Genomic DNA, 16,182 nt, shown 5'->3' with positions numbered 1-16,182 from the left:
ACACAGACATGACAAATATTTAAAATAAAAGGATTACAATGTAAAAGATTATTATTATTGTGTACATAAAGATATGGTGGAATCCGTCTTGTCCCGTAGATGTTCTGCTAGTGCACTTTGACCTCGCGCACGAGCAGTTCCGTTTGCGCTCTGGAGACGCGTTCGGCCTTTCCACTATCAAATTCTGTAATGTAAATAGCGAATCCGCCATGGTGCGAGCGCAACTGGCATTTAAAGAGAATGGGAGATGAGACTCTGATTGGTTTAACACATGTAAATCCCAAAACACACCCATTACTCATTATGAGAATAGGGACAACACTTTTAGACCATGTGCCTGGCGCGCCGTCCATTTTTCCCGTCGTTAAACTAGCAAAAGTGGATTCGGACACACCCTAAGTGAACTTGTGCCGTGCACTTTAGACCATGTGCTTAGATCGTTAAAATAGGGCCCTTAGTGTGATTGTCAAATTGTATGTCCTGTTCGATTGATTTTATTTAGATTATTATTTAGAACTCTAAACAATCTCGGAGATGTGTGCCACCGTGCCTGCTTTCTTACAGGGGACAACTCACACGATCTCTGTGTTGTTTTTTTGGAGCGGAGCATGCTCTGTCTGTTCACGAGAGGGCTGACTGTGTTTATTGTGTTAATTGTGAGCGTTCACAATAAGGAATCTCCACTGCCTCTTCTTGAGGGATGAGTGTCAGACATCTGTGCTCCATGGTTCTGGTCCCGAGTTTACCAAGGCGGCTCAGCGGCTTTGGCAATTGAGATTGCAGGTTCAGTTGGTTAAAGCGGAGCTTGAGACGGGTATCCCGCTTTCTCTCACTATTTCTCCAACTTCAAAGTCTATCGATCTTTATTTTTTGCACAAAGGATTTTTTCTCGAGGGAAGAAAAGTCAGGCAGCTCAACAGCTCGGGTCATGCAATTGAATATGTATTTGGTTTTAAAAAAGTAGAAGCAGGGGTTTCTGAGGCTGCTCCATCCCTCTCCCCAGCTTATGAGGAGCTGCTCAAGGTGGTCACTCAGGCCATGGGCAAGCTTCAAGTGAGAAAATGGGAAGTGCCTTGTAGTAAGTTAGACGAGCGCTTTCATCCCAGGTCACCCATAGCCTCTTCCAAGAAGCCTTCTGTTTTTCCTTGATCTCCAATCCGAGGTGTCGATATCATGGAAGAACCCCTTCTCATCTTGCATCATCACCTCTGCAACTAGGGCGAGGATGTCTATACTACAATGCGCCGGGTTGAAGAGATGCCCTGATATCTCTGCCCTTACGCCTCTTTCACATCGTCGTTGAAAGCTCCGGCAGATCAGAGGGAAAGTGGGGCCTGGGTTGCTTTCGCAAGACACTCACAATGGACGCCTCTTTCACAGGCTGGGGTGCAGCTCTCAATGGCCGGTTAGCCCGTGGCATTTGGAAGGTCCCTCATCTCTCATGGCACATATACTGTTTAGAAATGAGGGCAGTATTTCTAGTACTGAGATGCTTTCTCCCACAACTGAGGGGCTACTATGTGTTGGTCAGGACTGACAACACAATGGTGGTCTCTTTCATCAGTCTGTTTGATTCCCCTTTTTAGGCGGGTGCAGCAAATCTTCTCTGCTCTGGCCAGAAACCAGACTTTTTACCTGAGAGCAGTTTACAGTCCAGGGCAGGCAACTTTAAATTGGAGATCCTGTCAAGGCAGGGGCGGAGGCCCAGGGAATGGAGGCTCCTGCAAGTGGTTGAGTCCATATGTGGTTGAGACAGAGGTACAGCTGAACGGAAGTGGACTTGTTTGTCTCTGATGAGTCAACCCACTGTCCCATCTGGTTCGCCCTTACACCTCCAGCTCCATTGGGGCTGGATGGGATGGTACAGATGTGACAGAGGCTTCGTCTGTACACCTTACCTCCAATAGCTCTGCTCCTGGGAGTTTAAGCGAGTATTTGCCAAGACGGAGTCCACCTATTGTTAGTGGCTCCATTCTGGCCAGTCCGAGTCTGGTTCCCAGATCTGGTGTCTCTCCTGGACAACACTTCTTTAAAGCTTCCCGTTCAGAGACAACTTCTGTTTCAAGTGTAGGGGTCGATTTTTTTGTGCTATTGAAGTCCCTCAAGTCCAAAATGGACTGACGTTATACACTGCAAAATTGCTTGAATTGGCAGGCTTCAGTGTTCATCACTCCAGGGATGAGTTCCCATAGCAGAAAGTAATAAAGCATTGATGTGACTGTAATAAAAAATAACTTTTTTTAAATAGTAGCTTCTCTGCAAACTTTTTTATTTTATTTATTATTAGTAACTTTGTAGCTTGGCAAACTACTGGCCATAGCAGCTTCCCCAACACTGGCAACACACTGCTGTTTCATGAATAATTTTTGTTGCAAGATTATGCTACCCAGAATAAGTCTAGACTTATAATACTTATTTAATATTTAATATAATATTAATGTCACACTTCTAGACTCTTTTTGCTTTCGTTTGCACCGTTTCTCCCAACCTGGTTTGTCGTCATGGTAATTCGTTTGATTTTGTCATTGTGATCAGGTGTGTGTGTGTGTGTGTGTCATTATCACCCCTATTTTAGTTCAGTTCAGTTTGTGTCTTTGTCGGGTCTCGTCTATGTGTAGTTGTGTTGGATGTACCTCGTTGGAATTACCCTGTTGGAAATAGCCTGTTAACCTTCTTCATCATCTTCGTGTCATTTATGTGTTTAGTCTCTCCCTCACAACCTGTGACAATTATTAGTTTAACATCCCTCTTATAACAGCCTGCAATAATTAGGTAATGTGTGTGTTGTGTGTTGTAAGAGACTTCCTGACAGCAGAGGATAAGGAGTTGGTGTTCAGTGCTGATCATTTTCCTCTGTGGTACAAACGGGCTGCTGAACAGGTGCCTGGCACCTTTATCTACTCCCTTTCATTCAACAAAGGTGATTATACACACAAAACAGGCAGTTTAAATAAAGCAATCCAATCAGTCTGGACCTTTGCATTTATTTACTAAAGTTACTTTATTGCAACATTTCCATTCAGAATCACATTTCTAGATCAAAGTTCTTGAAATGTGCTGTCTTTCAGAATGTACCCCTGTAAATCGCTTACCACATAACTAGCCTAAATAGCTGCATCTCTGAAAATATACTATTGTGTGGGCAGACCTTTTCAGATAGACCTCCATCTCTTCTGCCTCATGTGTTGAGTTTTTTTTTTTTTACTTTAACGATATAGAAAAGACATAGATACTGCACTTTTGTGGTCTACTCTCCTTATTTAATGACACATCTCATGAATAACGAAATGGAACTTCAATGCCATCAGCGTGACTGCTGTTTGAAGCATGTGTAACAAACACACCAATTCATTGGCTGACAACAGTCCATGACATCACAAGCGGATTGCCCGTGAGTATAAAATACCTGTAATGCGCGTCATCAGCTTTTTTGTCTTCAGGATCCACTTGTTTGTATGCACGTGTAAGATAAAAGCTGGGTGAGCTCATTGTGTTGCACTCGCGGTAAACTCTGTTAAGCTTGCTATAATTTCATGAGTTCCCACTTACATCAAATTAAACAGAGTAAAGATTATGCGTATTTGGCGTGCTGTCCGGGGGGAGGCTCCAAGCTCAGAATTGTTTGCCCGGACCCAGAGTACTCCCCTCGGTTGTTGTAAGAGTAGTTAGGACTAGAAGTGAGGAGATGGGGTGGTGGAGGGATGCTGTTAAACTGTCGACAAACGGAGGTAAGTTTGCTGTATATATGCCTCTTAATTCGTTGATTGGGTTGATTAACTGAATGTGCTCCACTCGTGTTTAATTAGCTTTGATTATCTGAATGCGCTCCACAGGTGTTTAATTAGGTTTAATTATGTGAACATGCTCCTCCCGAACTTTGTTAATAAAACATCATATAGTGCTTGCACACAGCACGTTCGGCTCTTGAGTGGCAAGGAAGCACTCATGGCGATGTATTCAAGTAAGAGGCTCTGTTATTGCTTGATTCTCTCTCGATATAAGAATCTGGTGTATGCTGAAGCATGTTCGGCTCTCGAGGGAGCTGAATGCATTCATTGTGGTGCATTCGCTGTGAGAAGCTCCACCCTTGCTTGATTCTCTCAATCAAGCATTACACTTTGCGGTTAGGGTCCCATGACTGTGAGAGAGAGAGAGGGCAAGATGACATCCATTGCGTTATAGACAGAGCTTCGGGAGAAGTATGTAAGTATTTTTTTCCATTCTTGGGCTTCTCCTGCTAGCTTTGTTGCTTTTCATGTCAGTTCATGAAGCCACTCTGTGGCTGCTTCCAACCTGACTGTTAATGTAATGTGGTGTGTCTAATTCTGAAGAATTAGATGCAGAAAAGTTGATGCAGGTGTTTTAAAAAAACATCATTATAATAATCTGCCACCTCGGCTACCTTGCATATACATTTGTGAGCCTTATTCCTCCTAGATTTCCACATTGAGGTGTTGAGATAATGGAGTCAAACTGTTTGCATATGTAGAGGCTGTGTAAGTAAAGATATCCAAGTATGCCCCAGTTTAAGAGCTGCTTAAGAGCTATCTTTCCCCCTGACGTTGCCTTCTCTGTGAAGGCTCCCACCTTTCCAATGGAGTGAATGTGTTCAGCTCTTCTGGGAGCTAAATGTGCTCACTGTTATTAGCTGCAGTGAGGGAGCGAGAAAAAAGGAGAACAAAATAATTGAAGTCAGGTGTTGCTCCTCCCGGTTCAGGCCCTGTGTCTTCTGAAGCAGCATGCCAACTTCGATTGTGGGGTCATAGGTGGGCAGAGTAGTGGCAGATGTTATTATTTAAGCCTGCTTCTTCTTCTTACCACCTTGTGGCTCATGGCAAGGCATATGCGAAGGCAAGACAGGTCTAGGGGGGCCCTGCACACCATTGGATCCATCTAATCTTTCCTCAGCAGTGCTGCTTTGAAGAGGGTGTTGAGACAAACAGGTGTTGCAAGTACTCCAGGCCAACCTATTGAGGCAGAATGAGAAAACTCCTCTGGATTGTTGGCCCAGAGCCAGATTGATAGAATGTAGATGATATTGATAAACAGATCCTACATTATTATTCATGGCCCCCTCCTGAGGGAGAATTTTTTCCAGGGTTGAGCTATATTCTCCCCTACCTTAGGGTCTAAAAGTATAATTACACTCCTCTGTGAATGGGTTACTTGATACGTGCCCCCGAAAGGTTGATGCAGGTTGAGCAGTAATGTAGGGCAGTATGATTGCCTATACTTTGTTTACCTCACTTCCCAACTACTGTTGGGTTTTGAAGTAGGATGTATGCTCTACTTTGGATAGGTGCTTTGATGGGTGCTCTACTATAGCCCTGGTTCAACAATGCTAACATGTATAGGAAGTTTGTTTGCGGTTTGTCCCTCCTTGTTATCTGTTGCATACTATGGTCCAGTGCTAAAAGAATAAGACTAGGCACTAGCTATGGTGGGTCTTAGGTAGACTCTAGACTCGAGTAAAACTCTAGTCCTGGAGAAGTGCCTTTATTTATTGAGCTGCTCCCCTGTGGCTTCCTTGGGGCTAGAGTATGGTGGTTTAGAGCTATTGGCAAATTGCAGTCTGCTCTTGTCTGGGACATACAGTATCTCCATTTTGGATGTCCCTCAGGGTTGATGCAAGAAGAATTGAGTTATGGAGGGACAAATAGATTCCCTCTATTTTGTTTACCTCCCTCCCTAACTGTTGTTGGGTCTTGAAGTAGGAATATAGCTTCCCTTTGGGAGGGCTCACTGCTATGGCCCTGGTTGGATAATGCTAGCAAATAGAGAAGTAAACCTGCCAGCATCCCTCCTTGTTATCTGTCACATACTATGGTTTGGTGCAAAAAGCAAAGACGAAGCTCTGGCTATAGCAGAGTAGAATGCCTTTACTCAAGGTAGGGTTGAGCTGCTGTCCCTCAGTTGCATTGGGGTCTTTAAGTAGAGCCTAAGATCCCCTGCTGTCCCTCAGTTGCATTGGGGTCTTTAAGTAGAGCCTAAGATCCCCTGCGGTTCCTTTGGTTTTTTTAAAAGCCTGGGTGATTAGAGTTATTTGACAAACTGCATATGCAGTGGGGAGAACAAGTATTTGATACACTGCCGATTTTGCAGGTTTTCCCACTTAAAAGCATGTAGAAGTCTGTAATTTTTATCATAGGTACTCTTCAACTGTGAGTGACGGAATCTAAAGCAAAAATCCAGAAAATCACATTGTATGATTTTTAAGTAATTAATATGCATTTTATTGCATGACATAAGTATTTGATACATCAGAAAAGCAGAACTTAATATTTGGTACAGAAACCTTTGTTTGCAATTACAGAGATGATACGTTTCCTGTAGTTCATGACCAGGTTTGCACACACTGCAGCAGGGATTTTGGCCCACTCCTCCATACAGACCTTCTCCAGATCCTTCAGGTTTCGGGGCTGTCGCTGGGCAATACAGACTTTCAGCTCCCTCCAAAGATTTTCTATTGGGTTCAGGTCTGGAGACTGGTTAGGCCACTCCAGGACCTTGAGATGCTTTTTACGGAGCCACTCCTTAGTTGCCCTGGCTGTGTGTTTCGGGTCGTTGTCATACTGGAAGACCCAGCCACGACCCATCTTCAATGCTCTTACTGAGGGAAGGAGTTTGTTGGCCAAAATCTCGCGATACACGGCTCCATCCATCCTCCCCTCAATACGGTGCTGTCGTCCTGTCCCCTTTAAAGAAAAGCATCCCCAAATAATGATGTTTCCACCTCCATGCTTCACGGTTGGGATGGTGTTCTTGGGGTTGTACTCATCCTTCTTCTTCCTCCAAACACAGCGAATGGAGTTTAGACCAAAAAGCTCTATTTTTGTCTCATCAGACCACATGACCTTATCCCATTCCTCCTCTGGATCATCCAGATGGTCATTGGCAAACCTCAGACGAGCCTGGACATGCGCTGGCTTGAACAAGGGGACCTTGCATGCGCTGCAGGATTTTAATCCATGACGGCGTAGTGTGTTACTAATGGTTTTCTTTGAGACTGTGGTCCCAGCTCTCTTCAGGTCATTGACCAGGTCCTGCTGTGTGGTTCTGGGCTGATCCCTCACCTTCCTCATGATCATTGATGCCCCACGAGGTGAGAACTTGCATGGTGCCCCAGACCAAGGGAGATTGACCGTCATCTTGAACTTCGTCCATTTTCTAATAATTGCACCAACAGATGTTGCCTTCTCACAAAGCTGCTTGCCTATTGTCCTGTAGCCCATCCCAGCCTTGTGAGGGTCTACAGTTTTATCCCTGATGTCCTTACACAGCTCTCTGGTCTTGGCCATTGTGGAGAGGTTGGAGTCTGTTTGATTGAGTGTGTGGACATGTGTCTTTTATACAGGTAACGAGTTCAAACAGGTGCAGTTAATACAGGTAATGAGTGGAGAACAGGAGGGCTTCTTAAAGGTCCCGTTCTTCGTGATCCCATGTTTCAAACTTTAGTTAGTGTGTAATGTTGTTGTTAGAGTATAAATAATATCTGTAAAATTATAAAGCTCAAAGTTCAATGCCAAGCAAGATATTTTATTAAACAGAAGTTGACTACATCGAACGGCTGGATTGGACTACACCCCTCTACTTCCTTCTTTAATGACGTCATTAAAACCATTTTTTTACTAACCTCCGCCCACAGGAATACAGGCGTATTGATGGCGAAAATGTCAACAGACGTGGTTGATGTTTATCTATAATCGGATACCGCAAAAGTTTAATTCGAAGTTGTTAGTTTGCTCTGTCCATTTCACCACGGACTGTTTTTCTAACCTGGGATAATATCAAGCAGGCTTCTCTCAGCGTTTCATACTGACGAAGGGGGCTATTTCAACTATATTCCAGCAAGCGGTAAGTAGTGATTTACTATGGAAGTAGTGATCAACTTCACATCGTTTCTCTTAGTAGGATGAAAATAATCTTACTTAAACTGTGATTAATATACAGAAAGCGATCAAAGAACAATCCCTTTCCAATCGCCCAAGCTGCCAATCACACAGCGCGAGTTTATCTGGACACTTGCCAAAACTCGTTATGAAATCAATGACGCTGTTACACTGCAAAACGAAGCTCTTACTGTATTTATATACCTCATGTTTGCATTGGTGAAATCATTAGTGAGTGCAGCAACCAGAGTTGCAATGATAAGATCTTTTTTCATGCGATCAACAGTCTGTCATCTGCTCAATGCTCATCACTGCAACCTTTTATGTGATTGAAATAGATCTAAATACTTAAAAAATTATAAATAATACCCCTTCAAACAGAACGTTCAAATCAGGGGATGAAATCAGGCTAGGAAAAATGCCTTTTATTTCTAAATTATAAAAAATGTTGATCTAAAAAACATACTAACATTATAAGGGCACCCCAGGAAACATTATAAAATAATAATATAATCCATGGAATGGGACCTTTAAAGAAAAACTAACAGGTCTGTGAGAGCCGGAATTCTTACTGGTTGGTAGGTGATCAAATACTATAAAATGCAATTAATTATTTAAAAATCATACATTATGATTTTCTGGATTTTTGTTTTAGATTCCGTCTCTCACAGTTGAAGTGTACCTATGATAAAAATTACAGACCTCTACATGCTTTGTAAGTAGGAAAACCTGCAAAACTGGCAGTGTATCAAATATTTGTTCTCCCCACTGTATGCCCTGCTCTTATTTGCCTTATTGTCAAGAGTAAGAGCAAAGATGTAGACTCCCCCTTGGAGAAGCAGCAACATCAGAGGTTTTAGCCTAGAGAGCTGATTACTGAGGTTTTTTGCACCTTGCATGCTCTTAAGGAAACCCATTAGTGTTGAGTCTACCTTCCTCCCGAACTATTGTTGGGTTTTGAAGTAGGGCTTTATGCTCCCCTTTGGTTATGTACAATGTAAGGTCTTTCTAATATGATGTTCAAAAAAACTGACAAGTAGAGGTAGTCTGCTGGAAAACAGCCCTCCTTGTTACTAGAGCACTCTAACATGGATGAGTGAATGGGGTCTTTTTTGTATCCGCGAAAAGTTCCTTTGCTCAAACAGGGCATGAGCGCTCTTCCCTAATTGCTCTAGTCAAGTCACCTTCATTTATATAGCACTTTTTATAGTACAGATTGTTTTAAAGCAGCTTTACAGTGATAATAGGAAATTAATGCAACACAGATTGTTTGGCTGTACAGCAGCTCTTGAAGAAAGTCATTGTCCAGCTTAAGTAAGTTTTTAATTGATTTATTTCCGCTGTAAAAATCATTAGTTATTAACTTACAGGCCACTTACAAGACACCATGTAAGCAGGTTTCAAAGTACAAGGTTTTGTCACAGGTTTTGAAAGCAAGACCATTATCATCTCCATGTAAACTTCAAAAACGTGAATCTGTGAAAAAGGTGATGGCATGTACATGCGTATTACGTGTTTAGTCTTTAGGTATGCACGTTTGAATGCATATGTGCATGGATGTGTAGTCTTTAATTTCAAAGTGACATTGCCAATTACTTATCTAGCATGCATAATACAGCGTTTCTAGTTGTTTCCGCAAAAAAACTTTTGTTATGAAAAAAAACGTATCATGTCGATGAGACCTTCACAGGGGATAGTCTAGCGGACACGGTCTCTGCTAACACTTCAGGGCTGCGTTGTGGTCTGCTTCTCGAACAATGCTAGGAAGACTGTTCCAGAATTTAGGTGCTAAATAGGAAAAGGATTTACTGCCTGCAGTTGATTTTGATATTCTAGGTATTATCAACTGGCCAGAATTTGAGATTGCAATAGATGTGAAGGACTATAATTACGTCAAGAGCTCGCTCAAGCACTGCTCACTCTAGGACAGGGTTCATCAAATCCAGGGTTCATCAAGTGCCCTTTAGAGTTTAGCTCCAACCCTAAGCAAAGAGCAAGCTAATCAAGGTCTTCAGAGTTACTAGAAAATTAGAGGTAGGTGAGTTTGATCAGAGTTGCAGCTATACTCAGCAGGACCGTGGCCATCCAGGCCTGGATTTGAGGAACCCTGCTCTAGGTTATTTAAGTACAGCTAAAGCTTCCTAGGGGTTTAAGTTTGATATTAAGAGTCTTTGGCAAATATATTATGCTGCTCATATTTGCATCCCTTCTGATGAAGTTGAGGGTTTCATTCTCCCCCTTGAAGTAGTTGTAATATCGAAGGTCTGATATATAGTTGATATTCTCCCTTTGGTCGGCTACTCCCTAAGGGCTTTGTCAATGTAAAAGAAGCTGACTTATCTGAGCCATTTCTTTTCTTAGAGCTCTGCTCTTGGGGCCTTATAAAGCTGATGCCTGTCCTGCAAGGAAGAGAGGAAGGTTGTAAAGGGCAAGTCCTCCCTTGCCACAGAGCATAGTTTTGGGTATCTTCTCCTACTATTGGAAGATATTAGCTTAGGGAGTGACGCCACTATACAATCTATATGAGTCATTTTGGGGTTGATGCTCTGACTCCAGCTAAGCAATCTGTAGAGTCAGTTTATGCTATGCCCATTATGTTTGTGCATATTCACAGCTTAAGAGAGGCATTCATTCCCTCAGCATGGCGTATTTGGTATTGGTTCCCCATATCAGACACAGCATTGAAGTTCTACGTTGAAAGGGAATGTGTAGGTTACGTATGTAACCCGGTTCCCTTAGAATTGCAATGCCTAGGGCTTGCCAGCACATCTCCATCAGACAAAAGAGTTGATGACATGAATTACAGGTGCCCTTTTATACTCACGTGTGCTCTGCTTGTGACATCATGGACTGTGGTCAGACAGTGAATTGGCATGTTTGTTAGACGTGCTTCAGACACAGTTGATGCCTTTCCCTTTAGCATCTTGTTCCCCTTCTCAGGGAACTGGGTTGCATAACCTAGATGTTTCCTTTCAATGGTTGAGGGGTAAAGAGAAAAATGTCACCCTATTGCGTAACACTTTACTTGAAGGGGTGTGCATAAGACTGACATGACACATGTCATGAATATGAAGGAGGTTTTATGCATGTTTATGACAACTGTCATTAAGTGTCATTCGCTCAATTATGACATTTTTAATGCAAATATGACATTGTGTGAAATGTCTTTGTTATGGCAACTTGACATTACTAAGACAACACAACCTGTCATAAATATGTCATAAACATGACATAGCAGATTAATTATCAAACTTAAGAAACCACTTAGCTTTATGGGTTAGCATTTCATTAAACTGTCATGTGGTTGGTTTTGACATTGGCTATCATGAAGCCATTATAACATTTTAATGACAAATTAAATTTGTATCACTAGTTGAGGTCAAGAAAAACATTCATGACACAGTTATAATGGCCTCATGACAGCCAATGTCAAAACCAACCACCTGACAGTTTAATGAAATGTTAACCCTTAAAGCTAAGTGTTTTTTTAAGTTTGATAATGAATCTGCTATGTCATGTTTATGACATATTTATGACAATTTATGTTGTCTTGGTAATGTCAAGTTGTCATGACAAAGACACTGACATGTTATGATGTATTGGTAATATCAAGTTGTCATAACAAAGACATCTCAAACAATGTCATATTTGCATTAAAAATGTCATAATGGAGCAAATGACACTTAATGACAGTTGTCATAAACATGCATAAGACCTCCTTCATATTTATGACATCTGCCATGTCATGATTATGAAGGTTTCATGTCAGTCTTATGCACACCCCCTTCAAGTAAAGTGTTACCCCCTATTATACCCAGTTTTTCAGATACTTATTCAAACCTTTAAATAAACTGATTGTTTACAGTTTCATGGAAGTAACCCCCATAATTCACACAAAGCATCATGGGGGATAGAAAGAAGTTGGATACAAGTTATTTACAGTGAACAGGAGCAGGAAATGACTGTAATGTGTCAGCACTGTTTTAGATTCTCGATAATGATCTGTGTCTGCATTCAGATCAGAAGTTAATATTTGCCCCTTGGAATTGATTTCTGTCACTGTTATGTTCAGTTCATTTCAGTTTTCATGGACTTCTAGTTTGTTTTCGTTTGCCTCATGTGTTCCTTTGTTTAGATTCCCGTTTCTATGGTTACTGTTATTAGTTAGTTTGATTAAGCTGTGTTCACCTCATTATCCTTAGTATATAAGATCCCGTTTGGATCGTTTACTAGTAAAGTTTGTGTTGGAGCTTAATTCTCCTGTGTCTCCGTCTGTCTGCCTGCACACGCGATACAATCTCTCCTTAGTAAAGGCAACATTTTAAAATGACCTTGTTAAGTTATGTGTTGTCTTTTATGTCAAATACTTAAACTTAACCAAATTACTTCAACCAATCGAATACTATTGACTATTACCAATAAAATATTATCAACATCAACAAATCCATCTTTACACTGCAAAGGCATATCTGCATGTTTACTTATTCAGACTGATCAATGCTTCTCAAAGGTACCATACATTTATTTTAGGGCTGTCAATCGATTAAAAATTTTAATCGCGATTAATCGCATGATTGTCATGAGTTAACTCGCGATTAATCGCATTTAATCGCACATTTTTTATTTGTTCTAAATATACCTTAAATTAATACTTTTCAAGTTTGTAATACTCTAATCAACGTGGGCATGGATAAATATAGATGCTTTATGCAAATGTATGTTTATTATTGAAACCATAGTCAATATAGCATGAAGAGAGACATGTTTCAAAGGTCATAGATGTTTTTCAAAGAACTTGTTCATGTCTATTAGACACATGTAGAAAGAACAAAGAAATACCAGGTTCCCATTACTTCTCTTTCTTTGCACTGAGCAATTTACTAACACAAAAATGTTTAGATTTTTGCATGACAGGGCAGCTCTTCTGAAAATGCTAAATGTACATTTAGCATTTATTATTACATTGTAGTCTCTCTCTGTGCCCATTTTGATGAAACTAAATTCTCAATAAATTCTCAATAAAACGCATATTTTACTGTTTCTGTTGTCAAACAACGGAATGAATTTGAAATGGTGACTGAAACGCGACCAAATAAACATAACCAGCTCTCCCTTCCAAGACGTTAATCTGCACAAAAATTCTGATAATCGAGCCCACGTCTGGTGAAATCAAATACACATAAGCTAAAGACAATATCCGTGCTCTGATTTCGGCTATATTTGTAAAATTAGAGAAGCAACATAATATCTGTGTTTAACTGAATTAAAGCGCTGCTCCTCCGCGTGAGACGCAGAGAGAGAGAGAGAGAGAGAGAGAGAGAGAGAGAGAGAGAGAGAGAGAGAGAGAGAGAGAGAGAGGCGCGCGCGCGTGCTGAGAGAGCAGTAGCCTACCGGCGGTACCGGTATATTCTCAGAAACTAAATAAGGTTTGGGCGCTTTGTTGAAGGAAAAAAAATCGCTAAAGGGGTCTGCAATGTCGCTAAGTTGCCAACACTGTGTATCTCCATTTCTCCAACTAGGGGTTGGGTCACGGGTCAAACAGAAAATACGCGCTGCGTTAATCGTCCGTTAAAAAAATTAGTGCCGTTAATATGATTTTGCGTTAACGCGTTATTAACGCGCTAACTTTGACAGCCCTAATTTATTTACATAAAAAAATACAGGCAATATGCAATATAATGACAAAATAACACTGATGATTGTTGCTCTTGATATTATTATAATAATGATAATTAAAGTTGATTAATTGAATACATAAATTGTGTTTGGGGAAACATCACGACACATTCTGCACAGACAAAACAAACTAAGAACAATTATTGGATTAGTTTATTGCTTTATACGCATTGGAAAATCAAATGGCTATTCAGACTGGGAATAAATGATATACAGAAAGTGAGCAAACAACGTTCCCCTTCATCACTGAAGCAGTTCTCGAGTCTAGCGCGAGGTCACTGAGGTCTGCACTCTCTGGAAAACCTCTTTATATTCTCTGAATACTGAGTTCACAATAGTGCAGTTGCACAGTTCAGTCTGTGAGTGTGTGCACTGAACATTTTAGTGGATTTCTTTATCACCGATGACTGAACACCTCTGATTGGCCAATGCATTCATAAGCTCAACAGAAATGTGTGTGATTGGTTATAATGCACAATGCTGCATAAAATCTCATAAAGATAAATCTGATGATGGGCAACATGAGCAGATCTACAGGACTTCTAACACAGCAATAGACACTTCTAATTCATTTTTACATTTCACTTAGATTTTTTTGGCACCAAGTCCATTAATTTCTGACTGACTTATATTTGTACACATTAATTGTCCGTAGTGCTATACTGCTGCTTAGGTTCCCAGAATACACTGTGGCATGAGTTTTGCTTGAGTTTCTTTTTAATGCAGGATGATTAGAAAACCTAATAACAATTCCACACTAAAATGATTTGACATTGATCAGGAGATGAGAATGAGATTACAGAACAATACACTGAAAAAAATGCTTCGTTGAACTTAATCAATTTTAGTTCAACTTAATGCATTTGTTTAAATGTAGCTAAAATCAATTGTGTGCAACCACTTACCATAAAAAAATTGATTAAATTCAACATCATTTTTTTCAGTGTACAATGATAGATGGATTCTCCACACTTTTGTGTAAAAAGATTAAAATCTCTTCAGTTGTATTGACACGAACAGGGAGAACAGAGACAGAGGGGAAAATGGGAAGGGATGTAACCTAACTTTTCCCATTTACTTCTACAAAGAGAGAAAAATGTATAAACCGACATTAGGCTCTATAAATCTGTAGAGGTAAAAATGCAAAAAAACTTGTTGGCTCTTTTTTAATACAGTTTATCAAAGTGTAGTTGATTGAGGTTAAAGTTATGTTTAATTATTCTTATTTTAATGATTTGACAAAATAATTGGATGAACAAAATGTACATTTAGAAACTACTTTAATTTGCAGCAGAAAATGATATCAAATCTTAAGATAAATGGCACACAGAATAACGCAGTGGCACATTAAAGGGGTCACAGCATCCCGGTCTCTTCTGCACTGTTTGCCTGATCCCAATCTCTGTGTGTTTCAGCCTCTGAGAATAAGAGTGTGGTTTACGCCAGCAGCACCATCCATTTGCTGGACGAGAGAGAGTCGCCCATCGCTGCAGGTACAGCACTCACGCTAACCTCACGCTAACCTCATCACTGCTTTATCTGTCGGTTGCTCGTGTTTCTGTGCAGTGCGAGTGTTCACGTATGAGGGAGATTGTAATACGGAGGGTTTAGACATGTGAGCAGAAAGAGAGACGCTAGACAAATGAAGGGAAATAGAATAATGCTGAGAGAAAGATGTCTGTTTGAACATAAGCCTGGAGGAGCACTACACACACACACACACACACACACACACACACACACACACACGCTCATGCACAAGTGATTCATGTTATAACTGACAGAGAAATGAAGTAGAACAGACAGATTTTCACCCTCTACTGCTCATGATTCAGTGTTTTGCTGGAGCGGACACACACACACACACATGACTGTGTTCTATATAGAATTTCATGCTGTTTATTTTATATATTTTAAATTCTATGCATCTTATACTTTATTCTTATGCTGCAATGCTAATCTCTAATAAATATAAATGTAACAGCAATATTACAACATCTTTCCATACGAGCACAAACACACACGTTTACCACAGATATTAGACGAAATGAACGTTCTGGCTCAGTGAGTGTTGGGTGATTGGATTTGAACAGAATAATAATTGAAAGCACATGTTGTAAATTCTCAGTTTCACGTGTTCATGGTTCACACACACACACACACACACACACACACACACACACACACACACACACACACACACACACACACACACACTAATGCGGTCTGACATGCTGATGACAGAACGCTCTTGTGGAACTGGGACATTTGCATGCGTGTGTGTCCTCGATGTGCTTAAAGGCCACTTTACAGGATTGCCACCTATTATCAAAACTGATTTCACTTGCTTGACATTAAATGAATATTTATTCAAAGTCTGCTGGTTTGTGGGTATGTGCCACTTTCCTTTCACTAGTTCATTTTAAATGGTCCTACGGTGTGACTGAGGATTTCTAAAGTATGAATATTCAACGTACTCTCCGTTTAAAACATGTATTATCATAAAAACTGTTTTCTGATCATATAAAAGAGTGAGCACAATAGATTTATAGCATGTATATCACACTCTGCAGGACATGTCGGCTTTCCCGACGTATATCATGTCAACTAACCAATT

The 16,182-nt window shown here is 40.6% G+C and overlaps 1 protein-coding gene across 1 annotated transcript in view; it reads left to right on the top strand.

Moving 5' to 3' along the window:
• Positions 1-16,182, top strand: part of cacna2d3a (calcium channel, voltage-dependent, alpha 2/delta subunit 3a) — a gene marked incomplete at both ends in the record, with an annotated part of 173,687 nt that overhangs the window by 122,199 nt on the left and 35,306 nt on the right. The window contains 2 exons of the mRNA XM_081349565.1: positions 2,799-2,920; positions 14,981-15,058. Coding sequence (XP_081205691.1) covers positions 2,799-2,920; positions 14,981-15,058 — 200 coding nt within the window. The remainder of the gene's footprint in view (positions 1-2,798; positions 2,921-14,980; positions 15,059-16,182) is intronic.

Source organism: Scardinius erythrophthalmus (genome assembly GCF_964197995.2).
Source record: "Scardinius erythrophthalmus genome assembly, chromosome: 20".
Taxonomy (NCBI): domain Eukaryota; kingdom Metazoa; phylum Chordata; class Actinopteri; order Cypriniformes; family Leuciscidae; genus Scardinius; species Scardinius erythrophthalmus.
Note: the sequence above shows the minus strand (reverse complement) of the source record. Positions and strands in the feature narration are given on the sequence as shown.